Source organism: Malaclemys terrapin, chromosome 4, assembly GCF_027887155.1.
Source record: "Malaclemys terrapin pileata isolate rMalTer1 chromosome 4, rMalTer1.hap1, whole genome shotgun sequence".
NCBI classification, from domain to species: domain Eukaryota; kingdom Metazoa; phylum Chordata; order Testudines; family Emydidae; genus Malaclemys; species Malaclemys terrapin.
This window is the reverse complement of record NC_071508.1, coordinates 44104891-44122545: the sequence shown is the minus strand read 5'-3', so window position 1 is coordinate 44122545 and position 17655 is coordinate 44104891. Positions and strand designations below refer to the sequence as shown.

Here is a 17655-nt window from a genome sequence, read left to right as displayed (position 1 = left end):
GCTGGAACCATGTAAAACCAACAGTAATTAGGGGTTCAAAGGAGAATTTGGAGACCATATTCGGGTGACTTCCACACACCCCAGAGACTAATGATTAGGGGGAGCTTGCCAGGACCAATAGCCAGGGAGTCTACTTTGGGCCAGATCTTCAGACCCACTATTTTGTGTTCCTTTGCTGGTGCAAAACAATCATAAACTTTGCTGAACTGGCCATTGGAGGAGACTCCCTATCTAGCAGAATTCATGGGTGGCCTCTCTCAGAGCCCTTCTACACAGGGGATGTAGCCAGAGGCAAGAAGGTGTTGCTTTATGTGTTTATACCCTAACAATCCCTGTCTCCAGGATCAGCCCCTTGGGATTTGGAAAATTGGAAGACTGCCAGGGGAGTGGCTCAGTGCTACTGATCACAGGTTCGGGGATAGCAAAACTACCTTTGTTCTGACCTGACAGTAGTCGCATCATGGCACACAAAGAAAAGACTCAAGAAACTGTGTCTTGGCTGGATAGTCTTCTTGGGCCAAATTCATCTTTGGTGTAAGTCAGATGAATTGCATTGGAGTGAATTTGGCCGCCTTTGTTTAAATCTAAATCACACTTTTTCTAGCTTATTCCCCCTTGTAAAGGCAGGCAGATAGATAAAGCCTTTTATTTTTAATCCATGTGAATGTTCAGTGCTATTGTTTGTTGATGATAGATGCTCTCTTTTTATGGTTCAGTCATAGGGAAAGGACTGCTTTGCTTCATTTATGATCCTATAGCCTGAAATGAATTCTAGTTCTAGCAGAGGAACAGTCTGCTTGTAAATATACCAGAGAGCCTGCTAGCCTCTGTCATCAGCTAGCTACTTGGCTTGCATCTGGTGTCAACTGTATTATCTTCCCAACACCACACACCCGCATTTCAGTTATGTCCCATCATGTCCATTTTCTGAGCTAGTAAGACAAGAGCAAGAAGTAGAGGCCTCTCCTCCTCCATACAAGTGCTATGATTGTGCTGAAAAAAATCTGTTATATATTTGGAATGCTCTTAATTGCACTGTTCTATTTCCAGCTGTTGGAATCTGCACTAGAATTTTAATTAATGACTAAATTCATGCAGCAGATCCAAACAGCAGGAAACAGCTATGTTATTTAAATAGGCTTTGAAATGATCAGATTGTATCTCTCAGAACAGCACTCAAATGAATACTGAAGCTGCCTTTGTTCTTCTGAAAAGACTGGAATTGCATAATAGGTTGGAAGAGGTCAAATACTGAACATTCAAAAAATCACTAAAACTGGGCTAGCTACCATACAGTGGTGGCACACCTGGGATGAGGGCACAGGTGGTTTCCTAACCAAGAGCCAGATCACCCCCACCTGCAGAATATCAGGGAGGAATATTCTGTTAGCTTCCCCATGCAGAGTTTCCAACAGATGGTTCTATGATTGAGTGGATGGAAATTTGCTGAACGGAGAGGGAGTTTGGACTCTGGAAACTGTGGCCCCTTGAGATCTGCACACTGGCGGTGTCTGTCAGGTGGTCCTGTGCCTCCACACTCCTCATGAACCCCTGTTGGTCTGACCCACTCCTCTGCCATTACGGCTTCAGATAGGCCATGATGACAGAACTTCCACCACTGGGGTTGCTGCCCTAGGACACCCTCAAAAAGGACATTCTCTTGGGGAGAGGGAATCTGTGGAAATGCTAACAGAATAACCTGGGAGGTGATATTTCTGTGAGGCACTGTGATGACATTTTGTTGCCATATGATAGGGCTGTTCCACTGCTATGTCACCACATAGTATCAAGTTGCTGTATTCAACACAGTGGTGATATTTCAGCACAAGGTGACAGTGAAGATGTTCTCCCACTACATATCCTTGCTGCATTACAATTCTGTTTCAATGCAGTGTTTAACTGCGATGATGTTGTGCCACATTATAATGTGCTGGAGATATCTTAATGCCCTGTTGCTGTGATGCATCACACCATTTCCGCACTAAGTGATGGTGATGTTTCCTCATCCCATTGCTGTGCTGCGGCCTCACAAGGCTGTTTCAGTGCAGTGTAATAGAGATATCTCATTGCCCTGTCACAGTGGTGCGTCGCCATGATCATTTGGTGCAAGATGACAGTAATGTGGCCAGTCTTCACGTTGTTATGCTGTGAAACAATGCAATGTTTCATTGCTACGCCGCTGCATCACATCATAATCATGTTTCAGTGCAATGTGAGGCTGCTGTTTCATTATCCCATCATTGCACCATGTTTTGATGATGTTTCAACACAAGGCAATGGAGACATTTTACCCTCATTTCACCATGCTACGTCCTGATGGGGTTTCAGTGTAAGGCAATGACTATGTTCCGCCTCCATTTTGTAGCACTGCATCACAGTGAGTTTTTGGCACAAGAGAATGGTAATGGCAATCCCTCCCCCCAGTGTAATGTTGTATCATGCAGTTTCTGCACAATGTGATGGTGATGTACTATATTGTTGCACTGCAGCACAATGATTTTTCTGTGCAAGGGCATAGTGACACTCCACTGCCACGTTGTTCCACTACCTCACAATTATAGTTTGGTCTGAGGCAATGGTGTTTAGCTGCTACATTGACATGCTACTTCATAATGGCATTTCAGCAAACTGTGATGGTGATATTTCACTGTCAAATTGTTATGATGTTTTAGTGCAAAGTGACAGTGATGATGTTTTGGTGCCATGTCATCACCTCCTCACAATGCTATTTCAGTGCAAGGTGATCGCGGTAATGTTTTACTCACAGATTGCCATGTCATATCCCAGTGAGTTCAAGCACCAGGTCATCATGACGTACCACAACAGTGTTCTGGCCCAATGCTACCTTGGATTAGGATGATCTGTTTCAGTGCAGGGCAGATGCTTCTTAATAAGTAGTGTCTTATAGTGGTTCACTGGTGTTTCTCTGTGTGGGGGCTCTTTGGAAAGGGCTGTCTTGCTGCAAGGAGGAGCTGTCTGAAATTGAGGCATCTTGGGGTGGAACAGTGGTGTCTCAATAAGGGACAAAGGCATTTCAGGGTTGGGCAGTGGTGTCTTTGCATTCAGTGGCAGTGTCTCTGTGTAGCATAATGGACATTTTGGTGTGTGGCACATCAGAGGTGATCTGGAACAGAGGCATCACTCACAGAATGGCGGATTGTCCTGGGTGAGGCTGTCTCAGTGTGAGGCAGCCAGTGGTGACTTAGCAAGGTATGGGAGTTTCTATGTGCAGTGTGGTGGTGCCTTGGGGCAAGGCAATGGCCGTTTTGGCATGGAAGGATGGAATCTCAATATGGGGCATTTCAGGACACTGATGTCTCTGGGTAGGGCTGTCTTGTGATGGAGAAGACTGTAATTGCACCAATGATACTGCCAAGAATGACCTTGAGCGGATCACTGCAGACTACGTGGCTCTGGGAAGAAGGATAAAGGAGTTTGAGGCACAAGTGGTGTTCCCGTCCATCCTCCCTGTGCAAGGAAAAGGCCTGGGTAGAGACCATCGAATCGTGGAAGTCAATGAATGGCTACGCAGGTGGTATCGGAGAGAAGGCTTTGGATTCTTCGACCATGGGATGGTGTTCCAAGAAGGAGGAGTGCTAGGCAGAGACGGGCTCCACCTAACAAAGAGAGGGAAGAGCATCTTCGCCAGCAGGCTGGCTAACCTAGTGAGGAGAGCTTTAAACGAGGTTCACCGGAGGAAGGAGACCAAAGCCCTGAGGTAAGTGGAGAAATGGGATCCTCGGAGGAAGCACAAGCAGGAGAGCACAAGAGGGGAGGACTCCTGTCTCATGCTGAGAAAGAGGGAAAATCGATGAGTTATCTTAAGTGCCTATACACAAATGCAAGAAGCCTGGGAAACAAGCAGGGAGAACTGGAAGTCCTGGCACAGTCAGGGAACTATGATGCAATTGGAATAACAGAGACTTGGTGGGATAACTCACATGACTGGAGTACTATCATGGATGGATATAAACTGTTCAGGAAGGACAGGCAGGGCAGAAAAGGTGGGGGAGTTGCGTTGTATGTCAGAGAGGAGTATGACTGCTCAGAGCTCCGGTATGAAACTGCAGAAAAACCTGAGAGTCTCTGGATAAAGTTGAGAAGTGTGAGCAACAAGGGTGATGTCGTGGTTGGAGTCTGCTATAGACCACCAGACCAGGGGGATGAGGTGGACGAGGCTTTCTTCTGGCAACTAGCAGAAGTTGCTAGATCGCAGGCTCTGGTTCTCATGGGAGACTTTAATCACCCTGATATCTGCTGGGAGAGCAATACAGCAGTGCACAGACAATCCAGGAAGTTTTTGGAAAGTGTAGGGGACAATTTCCTGGTGCAAGTGCTGGAGGAACCAACTAGGGGCAGAGCTTTTCTTGACCTGCTGCTCACAAACAGGGAAGAATTAGTAGGGGAAGCAAAAGTGGATGGGAACCTGGGAGGCAGTGACCATGAGATGGTCGAGTTCAGGATCCTGACACAAGGAAGAAAGGAGAGCAGCAGAATACAGACCCTGGACTTCAGAAAAGCAGACTTTGACTCCCTCAGGGAACAGATGGACAGGATCCCTTGGGAGAACAACATGAATGGCAAAGGGGTCCAGGAGAGCTGGCTGTATTTTAAAGAATCCTTATTGCGGTTGCAGGAACAAACCATCCCGATGTGTAGAAAGAATAGTAAATATGGCAGGCGACCAGCTTGGCTAAACAGTGAAATCCTTGCTGATCTTAAACGCAAAAAAGAAGCTTACAAGAAGTGGAAGATTGGACAAATGACCAGGGAGGAGTGTAAAAATATTGCTCAGACATGCAGGAGTGAAATCAGGAAGGCCAAATCACACTTGGAGTTGCAGCTAGCAAGAGATGTTAAGAGTAACAAGAAGGGTTTCTTCAGGTATGTTAGCAACAAGAAGAAAGTCAAGGAAAGTGTGGGCCCCTTACTGAACGAGGGAGGCAACCTAGTGACCGAGGATGTGGAAAAAGCTAATGTACTCAATGCTTTTTTTGCCTCTGTCTTCACGAACAAGGTCAGCTCCCAGACTGCTGCACTGGGCAGCACAATATGGGGAGAAGGTGACCAGCCCTCTGTGGAGAAAGAAGTGGTTCGGGACTATTTAGAAAAACTGGACATGCACAAGTCCATGGGGCCGGATGCGCTGCATCCGAGGGTGCTAAAGGAGTTGGCGGATGAGATTGCAGAGCCATTAGCCATTATTTTTGAAAACTCATGGCGATCGGGGGAGGTCCCAGATGACTGGAAAAAGGCTAATGTAGTGCCCATCTTTAAAAAAGGGAAGAAGGAGGATCCGGGAAACTACAGGCCAGTCAGCCTCACCTCAGTCCCTGGAAAAATCATGGAGCAGGTCCTCAAGGAATCAATTATGAAACACTTAGAGGAGAGGAAAGTGATCAGGAACTGTCAGCATGGATTCACCAAGGGGAAGTCATGCCTGACTAACCTAATTGCCTTCTCTGATGAGATAACTGGCTCTGTGGATGAGGGGAAAGCAGTGGATGTGCTATTCCTTGACTTTAGCAAAGCTTTTGATACGGTCTCCCACAGTATTCTTGCCACCAAGTTAAAGAAGTATGGGCTGGATGAATGGACTGTAAGGTGGATAGAAAGCTGGCTAGATCGTCGGGCTCAACAGGTAGTGATCAATGGCTCCATGTCTAGTTGGCAGCCAGTTTCAAGCGGAGTGGGGCCGGTTTTGTTTAATATCTTTATGAATGATCTGGAGGATGGTGTGGACTGCACTCTCAGCAAGTTTGCAGATGACACTAAACTAGGAGGCATGGTAGATACACTAGAGGGTAGGGATTGGATACAGAGGGACCTAGACAAATTAGAGGATTGGGCCAAAATACCCCTGATGAGGTTCAACAAGGGCAAGTGCAGAGTCCTGCACTTAGGACAGAAGAATCCCATGCACTGCTACAGACTAGGGACCGAATGGCTAGGTAGCAGTTCTGCAGAAAAGGATCTAGGGGTCACAGTGGACGAGAAGCTGGATATGAGTCAACAGTGTGCTCTTGTTGCCAAGAAGGCTAACGGCATTTTGGGCTGTATACATAGGGGCATTGCCAGCTGATCGAGGAACGTGATCTTTCCCCTTTATTCGACATTGGTGAGGCCTCATCTGGAATACTATGTCCAGTTTTGGGCCCCACACTACAAGAAGGATGTGGAAAAATTGGAAAGAGTCCAACGGAGGGCAATAAAAATGATTAGGGGTCTGGACCACATGACTTATGAAGAGAGGCTGAGGGAACTGGGATTGTTTAATCTCCAGAAGAGAAGAATGAGGGGGGATTTGATAGCAGCCTTCAACTACCTGAAGGGGGGTTCCAAAGAGGATGGAGCTCGGCTGTTCTCAGTGGTGGCAGATGACAGAAGAAGGAGCAATGGTCTCAAGTTGCAGTGGGGGAGGTCCAGGCTGGATATTAGGAAAAACTATTTCACTAGGAGGGTGGTGAAGCACTGGAATGCGTTACCTAGGGAGGTGGTGGAGTCTCCTTCCTTGGAGGTTTTTAAGGCCCGGCTTGACAAAGCCCTGGCTGGGATGATTTAGTCTTTCCACATGACATGTTCCAAAAGAATAGGTTATGGTAAAAATATTACATAATTAAAAATCCTGTTTTTGCAAGTGTGTAGGATGAATTTATTTTATATCACTGTGAGAAGAACTTTTTGGAAAAGTATGTCTCCTTTTTTTGGTTTGGCCTGGACATTTGCCCTATTTTAATTTTTAAGAAAAAAAATGTAATATAGTAATATCTTAAGTTGTTTCATTTTTGAAATAACTTCCCCCAAAAGTGAAATGCTTCTGTTTACCTACAATTGTATTGTGTTACTTCTTGCACATCAGTATCTGATTAAAGATTAAAGATTTCAATTGTACAGAAAAAAAAATTCTATTTTCAGTTTATTGTCAAACTAATATATTCTAACAAGGTGAAAAAACACAGAATATAATTAAGTACAATTCATACAAACAGACTAGGCACAATAAGGTACTCAGGAAACAAATACAGCCTTCGTTAGACAGCTGACAACAAAACATTTCATGCCAATAATACTCAATAATCCTTATATTTAACAAACCATGAGTTAAGGCTCAATATATTACACATAAGTGTGGACAATTCACCAGATATAAAAAAGGATTGTGTTGTTGTGGGAAGGAGTCTGACTATGTAAGAAAACACTTGCTCATTTGCTTTAAAAAATGTATTATCATCAGCTGTCATCTTCGGGTGTTTTAATAATTCAGTAAATTAAGTCCTGGAAAAAGTAAGAAAGACCAGATTTACTCCAGCAAAAGAGACCCTGTGAAAATTGCACACAGGACGCCCACGTCACAATATACACACGAACGTTCCACATACTACACATGAGCATCTATCTTAGCACACATGCACCTACATCACAGAGCACACACGCATCCATACCCATATTCATTCCAGCATTAGGACTGTGAACAGTCCCCAGCTTTCAATAAAAAGTCGCAGTTTAGCGACCTAAACAGTCGCTACGTGAAGCAACACAATCGCTATAGTGACATCAGGGGCTGAGTCCCTGCACCCCAGCCCCGTGCCACAAGCCCAGCAGAGGCACAGCCGGCACCTTCCCCTCAGCGCACCGCTAATGCACAGCGCCTCCTGCTGGAGCAGCGTCTCCTCTGGGCCGGCGGGCTCTGCGCCCCTCACCCGCAAAGGGCGGGGGAGGCACATCCCATTGCACAGGCGCAGTATAGCGGTTTGAGAGACATTTCACACGAATTCAGTCCCAGCCATGTCACATGCGCATGCGCTAACCAAGATGTCGCGTCGCTCCCCCAACCCTTCTCAATTGGGGGACTAGCGAGCTGAGTTGCGCATGCGTATTACCCTATGGGGAAGGGGGAAATGAAGGCGCGAACACCCTTGCCGCATGCGCAAGGCTGGAGACCAAAGGTGGTGGGGTCAGTGACAAACCGCCGGACGGCGCATGCGTGTTACTTGCATAGCGGTTCGCTTTTGGAAGCGGCCAAAGGGGGCGGGGTTTGGAGCGGGAAATCCGTTGTGCCACGCATGCGCAGTGCCGGGTAAGCGGGGCGGGGCTCGGCTTGTGCTCAGCTGACGCCGGAGCCTTGGGCTGAGACGGTCGGTTAACGGCGGCAGCGGCTTGTTCGGGCGGAAAGCGGGTCCCCGCCATGGCGACCACCGTCAGCACCCAGCGGGGCCCGGTGAGTAACCGCTACCCAGGGCCAGGGGGCGAGGGCAGGGTGTCTCCCCCTTCGTTCTGGGCCCGGGGCAGGGTGTCTCCCCCGCGCTCCCTGTGGGCAGGGGGCCTGCCCTGGCTCCGCTCTCTGTCCCTCTCACCATGGACCTGGGCCCCAGGGGCCGGGCGTCTGACCTCTCACCATAGCCCACCCAGCCCGTGGCCTTGGGCAGGGTGGCTCCCCGCCATTCATTCCCCAGTGTCCGGGGCTAAGGGTGGGGGAGGGCGCTCTGGCTCCCCATTGCCATCACCCATGGGGGGGGAGGGGTGCCCCTTCTTCCCACCTTGAGAAGGGCTTTTAAGGACGGGGAGGGTCTCTGTGCCCATCATCCACTCCCCACGTGGCACACCAGGGATGGGAGACTCTGCCTCTTTTCCCAGCATAGCCCATTAGGCAGAGGAGGCGAAAAAGTGACCCTCGGGGAGTCAGAGGGAGCTCAGAGCGGTGTACGGGGTCTGCCCTGCTCTCCTCCCAAACTGAGAAACTTGCTGCTACTGGGAAGTGAGACGTTAGGGGGCAGCTGTCTGCCTTTGCTGTTTAGGGGTGACAGCTGAAGGGGGTGTGTGAAGCGTGGGTGGGGGTAGGTGAAACTTCAACCAAAAGTTGTGTGGTGATGAGCCTGTTTACAGCAGTGTATAAGGGTCATACTGGATTTGATTTGAAACCGACACCTCCTAGGTGTGTGCGCAAGTGACACGTTGACATGGGTCACTGTCTACTGCTGCCAGTGGGCTCTACTCACCACTGCTAGATGCTCTGTGACACATCTGATGTAACACGTGACTTAGTTGTACACCTCATTCCTGCACTTTGTGTCCAGTGGCAACACAGGCTAATGTGGGGAAGGCTCATTTTTGAAATTTTATTTTTAATTGAGGATTTTAAATTACTTAACAACCAAAATATACAGAGACCAAACAGTTCAATTAATCTGTGTAAGAGATGCTGAGAGACAAGAAGACTGAGTCATTCCATTAAATTGCTGTACTGTACTTAAAGAGCTATAGCTGCCTTTCTCATCTGATGATGGTGATATTCTTTGGGCATCTCCCTAACTCTTTCTTGAGTCATTTCATTTCTATTAGCTCTTTCTGAGTGGCCTTCTTTATATAGTGGGTTTTAGTAATTCTATTTTGTTAGTGAGAACTAAAATCTTTATGTGGAATTTTTTTTTTAATCCTGATTCTTTTGGTTGGGGACCTACGCACCACCCCTTATTATGAAATTCAATTTTATCTCCTTAGGTTACAGATGTTCTCTTACTAGTTAAAGGTACTTCAATTTGTTATTTTGAATGTGTTTTCTCTGCAGCTCTTATAGACTGGGTTTTTTGGGCAGGAGATTGAAGTTGGGGAAAGATAGATACATTAAGCTTTCTGCTCTCACTTGGTGATATCACCAAGTGATTTTTAAATGGAATGATCTTTAAAGTTGTTGGTGTACAAAGAGATGAAATTGCAGTGTCACTTTCAAAATAGTAAATGACAGCGTGTAACAGTTCTTTAGAAGAGAGATTTTGTTATAGTTGTGATGCCAAAAACAACTGCTCAATATTTTGTACAAAGCTTGTTCGATCTTAATAGAGAATGGTATTAATCTCTGGTTATTAACTGGCTGAAATTTAGAAGGTGGCTTAAAATATAAAACATGTTTAGTCAGTGTTTGCTGTTTGACAAATGAACACCAGATAACAGCAATCTAGAAGTTATTTCATATCTACCTATGTTCTTGATATTCAACGTTTACATTAATGTGCGCAATGTATAACATAGCACTTGTCTGCCGGATTCCAGATGATTTTAAGGAGAAATTATGCTGATGATAATGTCCCAGTAAATTATCTGTAATTCAGTGCTATGTATTGATTTAGGCTCTTCTGTACATATCTTTAACACAGTGGTGTGATTTTTGCCTGACTTATGTAAAACTTTGTTTAACTATCACTTTTTATTTGTAAATGTGAGAACCCCTGGTAAGAGCTCATGCCTTCCTCCCCAGTTTTAACATTCGGGGTTTAGCCCTGTAATGTAATCCTCATCTCTCAGAGAAATGACTTGCAATATATAATTAAATGGTCTCTGTTGATTCCTACAGTTGCCCTGTCGCTGGAATACATAATTCCCCTTTTTTGATCCTCTTTCCATAGCAAAAGATGCAGTTTCTATATTTCTTTCCCTGTAGCTTGGAAGGCAAACAGCTTTTTCCAAAACTGTACTGCAAGTAAGTAACCACTAAAGGGTGCTAAAGCACTAAACATTAGGTTCCACCCACCCCTATGCTGTGGAGAATGTGATCTTTTTGGTGGTATTAGTTTACCCAAGCAGGACGAGTTCCAAGGTTCTCAAGTGTGGGTGCCTGGCAGCATATAATAGAATTGAATATGCTACCTGCTGACACCAGTCTTTTATGTCCATGCTTCCCAATTTGTAGCTCTCATTTGTACATCTTAAGTTACAATCCCTGTCATTTAGTTTATCAGATGATTAAAAACTGAAGTTCCTTCTGACAATCAGTGGCAAATGTTCAAGTGGAATATTCCTGGCTCTTTTCTTACCATGGTGTCTTGACCAATATTCTTCCTTTCACAACAACATAGGTTCTAATATGTGAACTATGGCTGATTTTTTTTAATGGCAGCTGTTGGTGTTTTTTTTTTTTGTTGTAGTTATTGTATGATCAGTATCTTGTATCTTTAACATGTGCTGTTGATGTGAAAGGTGCTACTAAAAAAATTCTGTTCAAGCTAAATCTGTGAGATGAAAATATGAAGTTCATGATTCCTTAAACTGCTCCTTTTTGCAGTCAATTTTGTGTAAATTGGCAAACAACTTGATGATGAGATACGATATCTTCCAGCTATTTTATCATTCAGAGCTCTGTTGCTAAAGAGGTGCTGCTCTTTCTGGATATAAATTAACATTTGACTTGCCGTCCTCTCATCATGCTCTTACTGAAATGTATGAGGAATCCCTAATTTAACTATAGTGCAGAGGGATGTACTTGGACCTGAAATGCTAGTGTACAGTGATGGCAAATGTCATCTAGATATCCTGCTGCTTGGTCAAGGATCAAGCTTTGAATTCTGCAGTAAATTCAGATCTCAAAATTTCTAGCTAGAAATGAGTGGAAGCTTACAATCCCTCCATGCACTTAATATTTTTCATAAAAATATGGTTGAAGCTGAGCTGTAAATGTTACATGTCTTTGAGTCACAGTTGTGATATGGTGGTGGTTTCTGTGGTACACTGTCACAGAAAATGCGCAAATTGATGTAGATAATGCTAGTGCTCATGTACTGAAGAAAAATGCTTTCAGAAAGCTACCCTGATTCACTCAAAGGATTTCTGATACATCCAGAAGCATTGTCTGTTAAGCAAAAAAAACTTCGGAGGAAAGGAAGAAGGTTTGTTGATGTGTGTGCTGATGTAGAAGAATTCAAAACTTGTCAGTGCAATCAGTACTTAAATTCCCAGGATAAGCAATTTCCTCAACCTCTCCTCCATACACACACAGACACTGAGGCTACGTCTACGCTAGAAACTTCGAAGTGCTGCCGCAGCAGCACTTTAAAATGTGAGTGTGGTCACATGCGAGCGCTGAGAATGAGCTCTCCCAGTAATCCTCCTCCACGAGGGGAATAGCGCCAAGCTCTGGGAGCGCGCAGTGCTCAGGGGCTGTCCACACTAGCGCTTTAAAGTGCACAAACTTGCTGCATTCGGGGGGGTGATTTTTCACATCCTTGAGCCAGCAAGTTAGAGCGCTATAAAATGTGAGTGTAGACAAGCCCATACTTTTTTTAAAGCAAATCTGAATGTGAATTAGAGGCCTATTCCTACATCAGCATTTTCCACAAGAGGAAATTGAGGTACAGAGGTTCAATGTCTTGTCCATGATCACACGGTAAATCTGTAACTGAACAGTAGAACACAGATGTCATGGTGTCCAGTGCTTAAACCACTAAAACATATCTCTTCTATGGATCATGATACTGGAATAGTAGTTTTGCACTTTCAGGGCATGATTAGTTTGCATGGGCTACGTGTAGAGCAGCAGTAGATAGACTGGATATTTCTTCATGTGAAAAGTCATGTCGTATAATACTAATTAAATAGCCCCCCCCCCCCCCCCCAAATCTGGTGACAGCTAGTCCCCTTCAGAGTGTCAAGGTCAGCAAAATTCAAACTTCAGAAAAAGATGAAATACATATTTTGAGTTTTGCTGAACTAGCACTGTGGAAGGGCCCATAGATAGGGCCCTACCAAATTCACAGTCCATTTTGGTCAATTTCGTGGTCATACGAGTATTTGTGTTCAGTTCTGGGCACCACAGTTCAGGAAGGATGTAGAGAGAGTCCAGAGAAGAGCAACAAAAATGATTAAAGGTCTAGAAAACATGACCGATAAGGGAAGATTGAAGATACTGGGTTTGTTTAGTCTGGAAAAGAGAAGACTGTGAGAGGGGACATAAAAGGTTGTTACAAGGAGGAGGAAGAAAAATTGTTTTTCTTGACCTCTGAGGATAGGACAAGAAGCAATGGGCTTAAATTGCAGCAAGGGAGGTTTAGGTTGGACATTAGGAAAATGGTTTAGGTTGGACATTAGCAAGTATTTTGCTCCCAGTCTTCTAAAATAACTCCCCCCTCCTCAACAGACTTAAGGAATATGCCTTCCAACCTTTCCAGATTTTGCCCAAGATGGGATTCCAGTTGACAGTGGTTGGGTGGGTCTGGTTCACAGGACTGTTTCTTATCTCTTGAGCTATTCAGCTGGTGAGACACTTTGAAGGTTAAAAATCTTGTTAACTCCTCTGTAGGTGCATGCACTATGTAGTCCAGTAGTTCTATGAAAAGGCATATGAGCCTTGGAACTGTTTGTTGCTCTAGTTAAGCATTTTAGACCTTGTTATGATCTGAGCTGTGGTTTTGTCTTTAACTGTGAGCATGCGCACACACACATTTAAGAAAAACTGTTTTATTTATCCTCCAATTTGGGAGCATGAGATATGGTCAGCAATCCATGAGGAATTTCAAGTCAGTCCGATTAGTTATACAGATTTTAAAGCTCAGCTGTCCTAAGAGCTCTGCTATGGTTAAGGTTGAGGCCAACTAACTGTTTGGAGCTATCTATTGTGCTACAGCTATAATACTTGACACTTCTCTAGCCTCTTTCATTTAACATTGCAAAGTTCTTTGCAAACATGAATTAAGACTTCCAACATCTTTATTAGATAGTTACAGCAGGAACAAAATATATTGTCATACTGTTTAGAAACTAAGGTATAAAGCTTGCACAACTTACAACAGAATTCAGATCTGATTCAATCACTATCGGTAACCCTGACATAATACTGCCTTCATGATATTGGTTCCTTCTGAATACCAGTAGCTGGAGGTACTTGGAACTTGTAGGTTAAACCTTTCCTATTTGAAATTTGATTTTTACAGAATACAAATATTTATAGAGGAGAACATTCAAAGACTTGGTTTTCCGATGCTTGGGAAATATTTATTTTATGTTGAATACCCGTATGCTACCTTTTTCTTAAAAAAACAAAACTCAAAACCAAAACAGACTTGAGAGAAGCTGCAGGGCAAGCATTTATCTTCCTACACCACCTTTAAGAAATTTATTAGTCATACAGCACTCTTCGCCTTGGAACTTTGTTTTTCTCCTCTTACTAAAATACTGACATGAGGCCCTGTCTGTTCTATGTCGGGAGACCTCTTTACAAAAGTCACTGCCCTGACATGGTTAAAATGCTTTAGTCTTGTAGGTGTAAATGTGCTACTGAATTGCATTATGACTTTAGATATCAGAATAACTTGATTTTCCTTAATGGTTGCAACAACAATCATTTTGAGGTATATTAACTGTATCACACTTATCAGAAGCTTTTTGAAGTCTATTTTTAAAGACTTTGATGGAAAAGGGAAGTGGGAGGTCAATGGGTCTCTACAGAGGCCAATATATTCTGAACTCTAGTTACTAATAAGTAAATCTTCCTTTCTCTAAACTGTGTGTTTAAATCTCAACCATAGTGTTGAAATAACCATAGTTAGAATATCTGTCCTTTAAAAGAAGGATCCTGCATGATGAATAAACAGTTTATTGAATTAGGTGAAATGGGTCTAAGCAGATTGCTGAATGCACACAGTTTTGAGTGGGCTTGTTGAGCCCCAGGGACAAGGTTCTTACATGAATAATTAGATGGCTGTGTTTTCCAACTGTGGCAACATTTCAAAGGTATAACAATTCTTTTCATTTATGTAGCATAGGCATCAAATAGGAAACTCCCAAAGTACATTGCAGGTTTTGGACCCAATTTTCAAGGTTGAGTGCCAAAATCCCCAATTTTGCTACTTAAAAGGACACCCAAATGGGCATTTAAGGTATCCAAGTTTCAGAATTGACCTCTCAATACATAGTTGCTTCACCTACCATTCTTTGTCTGTAGCCAGCTCTGAAATGGAAATATGCCATAAATTTTTCAGCCAGCAATACTACATATTCTTAATGAAAAAAATCATAGCCAATTGAAATATGAAGGTATGTTTAGTTATTAGAATATAAATATTCAGGAATTTGGTTGATTCATTAAAATAATTTTGAAGTGCAAGAAAATCCAAATCAATTAATGACTGTTATTTACTAATACCATTTTTCAAACAGACAAATTCACTCTACTGATCAGCTCAATTTTATAAAAATAAACTAAAGTTGGTAAGACGTACTACTTCTTAAATGAATATCTCTACATATGAATTTTCTTTGCTCAGTATTTTTCAATCTAGAAACGAAAACTGTAGGTGTTTACAATTTGAAAGCTTTTCCAGTTCCTCTCAACTTCTGTCACTGTTCTCTGGCTTGTACTCCATATTGTGCATCCTGTTTGGGAACTGGTTTCAAAGCACAACATGGACAACACTCCAACTGTGTATTTTCAGTGTGGGAAACAAACACACTCTGCAGATGATTGTTGGCTCAAAGACCAGCTTTGTATAAACCCCAACAAATGGGGATGGATACAGACAATGCGCAAGTCAGTGCCAAGCGGACAACAGAGAGGATTTTGTGGTCAACAGCTTGCTGGTGAAACATGGGGTGTGCTAGATGTTACAGCATCTCTTAAACACTATAGTTTAAAAGATGAAATCCAAAACATCTTGCTCTTTTTACAAATGGAAGGAGTAAGACTTAAAAATGGAGATTATTATGAGGTCTGCTGTTTTGATAACTTAACAGGTGAGGGTTTACAGGGATACTTGTCACGTTTCCCCCTCTTGTGTTCCAGGAGCCAGAGGTGGGGCGAGAGGCTTCAGGTTTCCCAGCCTCTCCACACAGTGGGGACAGGGGAAGGCCACTTCTGGCCAGGGCTTCCCAGCATATAGCAGGAACAGCTGATCCAAGAGGGCAGTGAGAATTTCCTGTCCAGACTAGAAGGGCAGCCCAAAGGTCTTTGTTTTCAGGGTCTGGTCTTGGTTCTGGATTTGCATAGGGTAGGAGAGGAGGAGGATACAGTAAATTTCTAGGTATTTTCAACACTACTCTTCTAAAGCACATGAGCAACCTTAATTGTGCCTTGTAGTAACACTGTTGAGGGGTGGGGGAGATGGCAAGAAAATCTAAAGTGTTATTTAATCAGTTTAATCTAATTTGGGACCTCAGACACTAAAATGATTTAAGTCTAATCATGGTATAGCATGGTGTTACTACAAGGCACACTTAAGGATGTTTGATGTGCTAACTCTGCATTTCCCTACCGTAACATGTTAAGGTAAAACTTGAAACAAATCTGAACTCTGAGTTCCCTAGGTTTATAATGTCTGGCTTGGGGATAATTTCAATATTTCTATATTGTATTATTTTACTGACACTTACTCTCAACTATAAATCTATTTTAATATAGCTTTTTGTCTAGGAATTCATATTAGTCCTTTCAAATGACTGTACCACCTGCTCTCCATTATTAATTGTTTGTATCACTGTAGCACCCAGAGCCATTGCTCAGGATTGGGGAATTTACTATGCCAAGTGCTGTACAAACAGGTACTGAGGCCTCATTCTATAGTTATATGTATACTGGCAAAACATTTATCAGTCCAATATAGTATTCTAGCAAAACCCTCCTAGTGAATATGCAGTATATACTAGCAGATAGGTGCTTTTGCTGGTATAGGTTATCCTTTTTTGCTAGCTATACAAGCTATACTGACAAAAGCACTCTTATACTGAGTCTACACTATGGCTTTTGCCAGCAAAGAAATGTTACAAAAAATCTCACACACTCCTGATTTTTCTGTAGAGGCAAAAGTTCCCCTGATTCTGATCTGGCCTAAAACAATCCTTACTGCAAATTGAGAACAGGTGCAACCCAGCACTTAGTGCAGTTTTTCTACATTAGCCGGAATATTTTAAGGTTATAGATTTTCAGTTTCTTTGGTAGCTTGTTCTGGTTGCTAGGAAAACTTAAAAAAAAAAAAAAAATAAAAATAATTCTGGCTTGATGAGCTGGTACTGAGGGCAATTGTCATGTTACGTAGAGACTAATCTATGTTGTGGTGAAAGATTTTTTTAGTTCATGCCCTCTAGCATTGACTCCTTTTTAATGGAATCTGTTTATATTAATCCCACTTTAAAACCAAAGAGCTAGCTTGATCTAATGATTTATCATAAATTCCATCGTTCCCTATTGCATAGTGATTGGAGAAATTTTTTGGACTGTACAGCTGGGTATTTTCAAAGGTGGTGGTCTCTAGTCTAGTTCATAACACAAGAAATAGAAGTTACCAAATGAAATTAATAGGCAGCAGATTTAAAACAAACAAAAAGAAGAATTTTTTCACACAACATAGTCAACCTGTGGAACTCCTTGCCAGAGGATGTTGTGAAGGCCAAGACTATAACAGGATTCAAAAAAGAACTAAATAAGTTAATGGAGGATAGGTCCATCAGTGGCTATTAGCCAGGATGGACAGGGATGGTGTCCCTAGCCTCTGTTTGCCAGAAGCTGGGAATGAGTGACAGGGGATGGATCACTTGATGATTACCTGTTCTGTTCATTTCCTTTGGGGCATCTGGCATTGGCCATTGTTGGAAGACAGGATACTGGGCTAGATGGACATTTGGTCTGACCCAGTATGGCCGTTCTTATGTTTTATTTTGAAAGCTGGACTGAGAGGTGAGTAATGAGAACAGATTTTACATTGGTGTTTGAGCATTACGAATATTTGTTCCATGTATGAATAGTAAATATGATGGATTATTGCTCACTTACCTGCAGTGACAGAGTCCTGTGGTACCTTATAGACTAACAGACGTATTGGAGCATAAGCTTTTGTGGGTGAATACGTCTGAAGTGAGTATTCACCCACGAAAGCTTATGCTCCAATACGTCTGTTAGTC

General features: G+C 43.1%; 1 protein-coding gene across 3 annotated transcripts in view; it reads left to right on the top strand.

Annotated features, from left to right (window-relative positions):
- Nucleotides 1-8096: 8096 nt before the first annotated feature.
- The window catches only part of TOLLIP (toll interacting protein), a 50804-nt gene continuing 41245 nt past the window's right edge, over nucleotides 8097-17655 (top strand). For all 3 annotated transcript variants that reach the window (XM_054025988.1, XM_054025987.1, XM_054025989.1), the window contains exon 1: nucleotides 8097-8218. In XM_054025988.1, coding sequence (XP_053881963.1) covers nucleotides 8186-8218 — 33 coding nt within the window. In that variant the 5' untranslated portion in view covers nucleotides 8097-8185. The remainder of the gene's footprint in view (nucleotides 8219-17655) is intronic.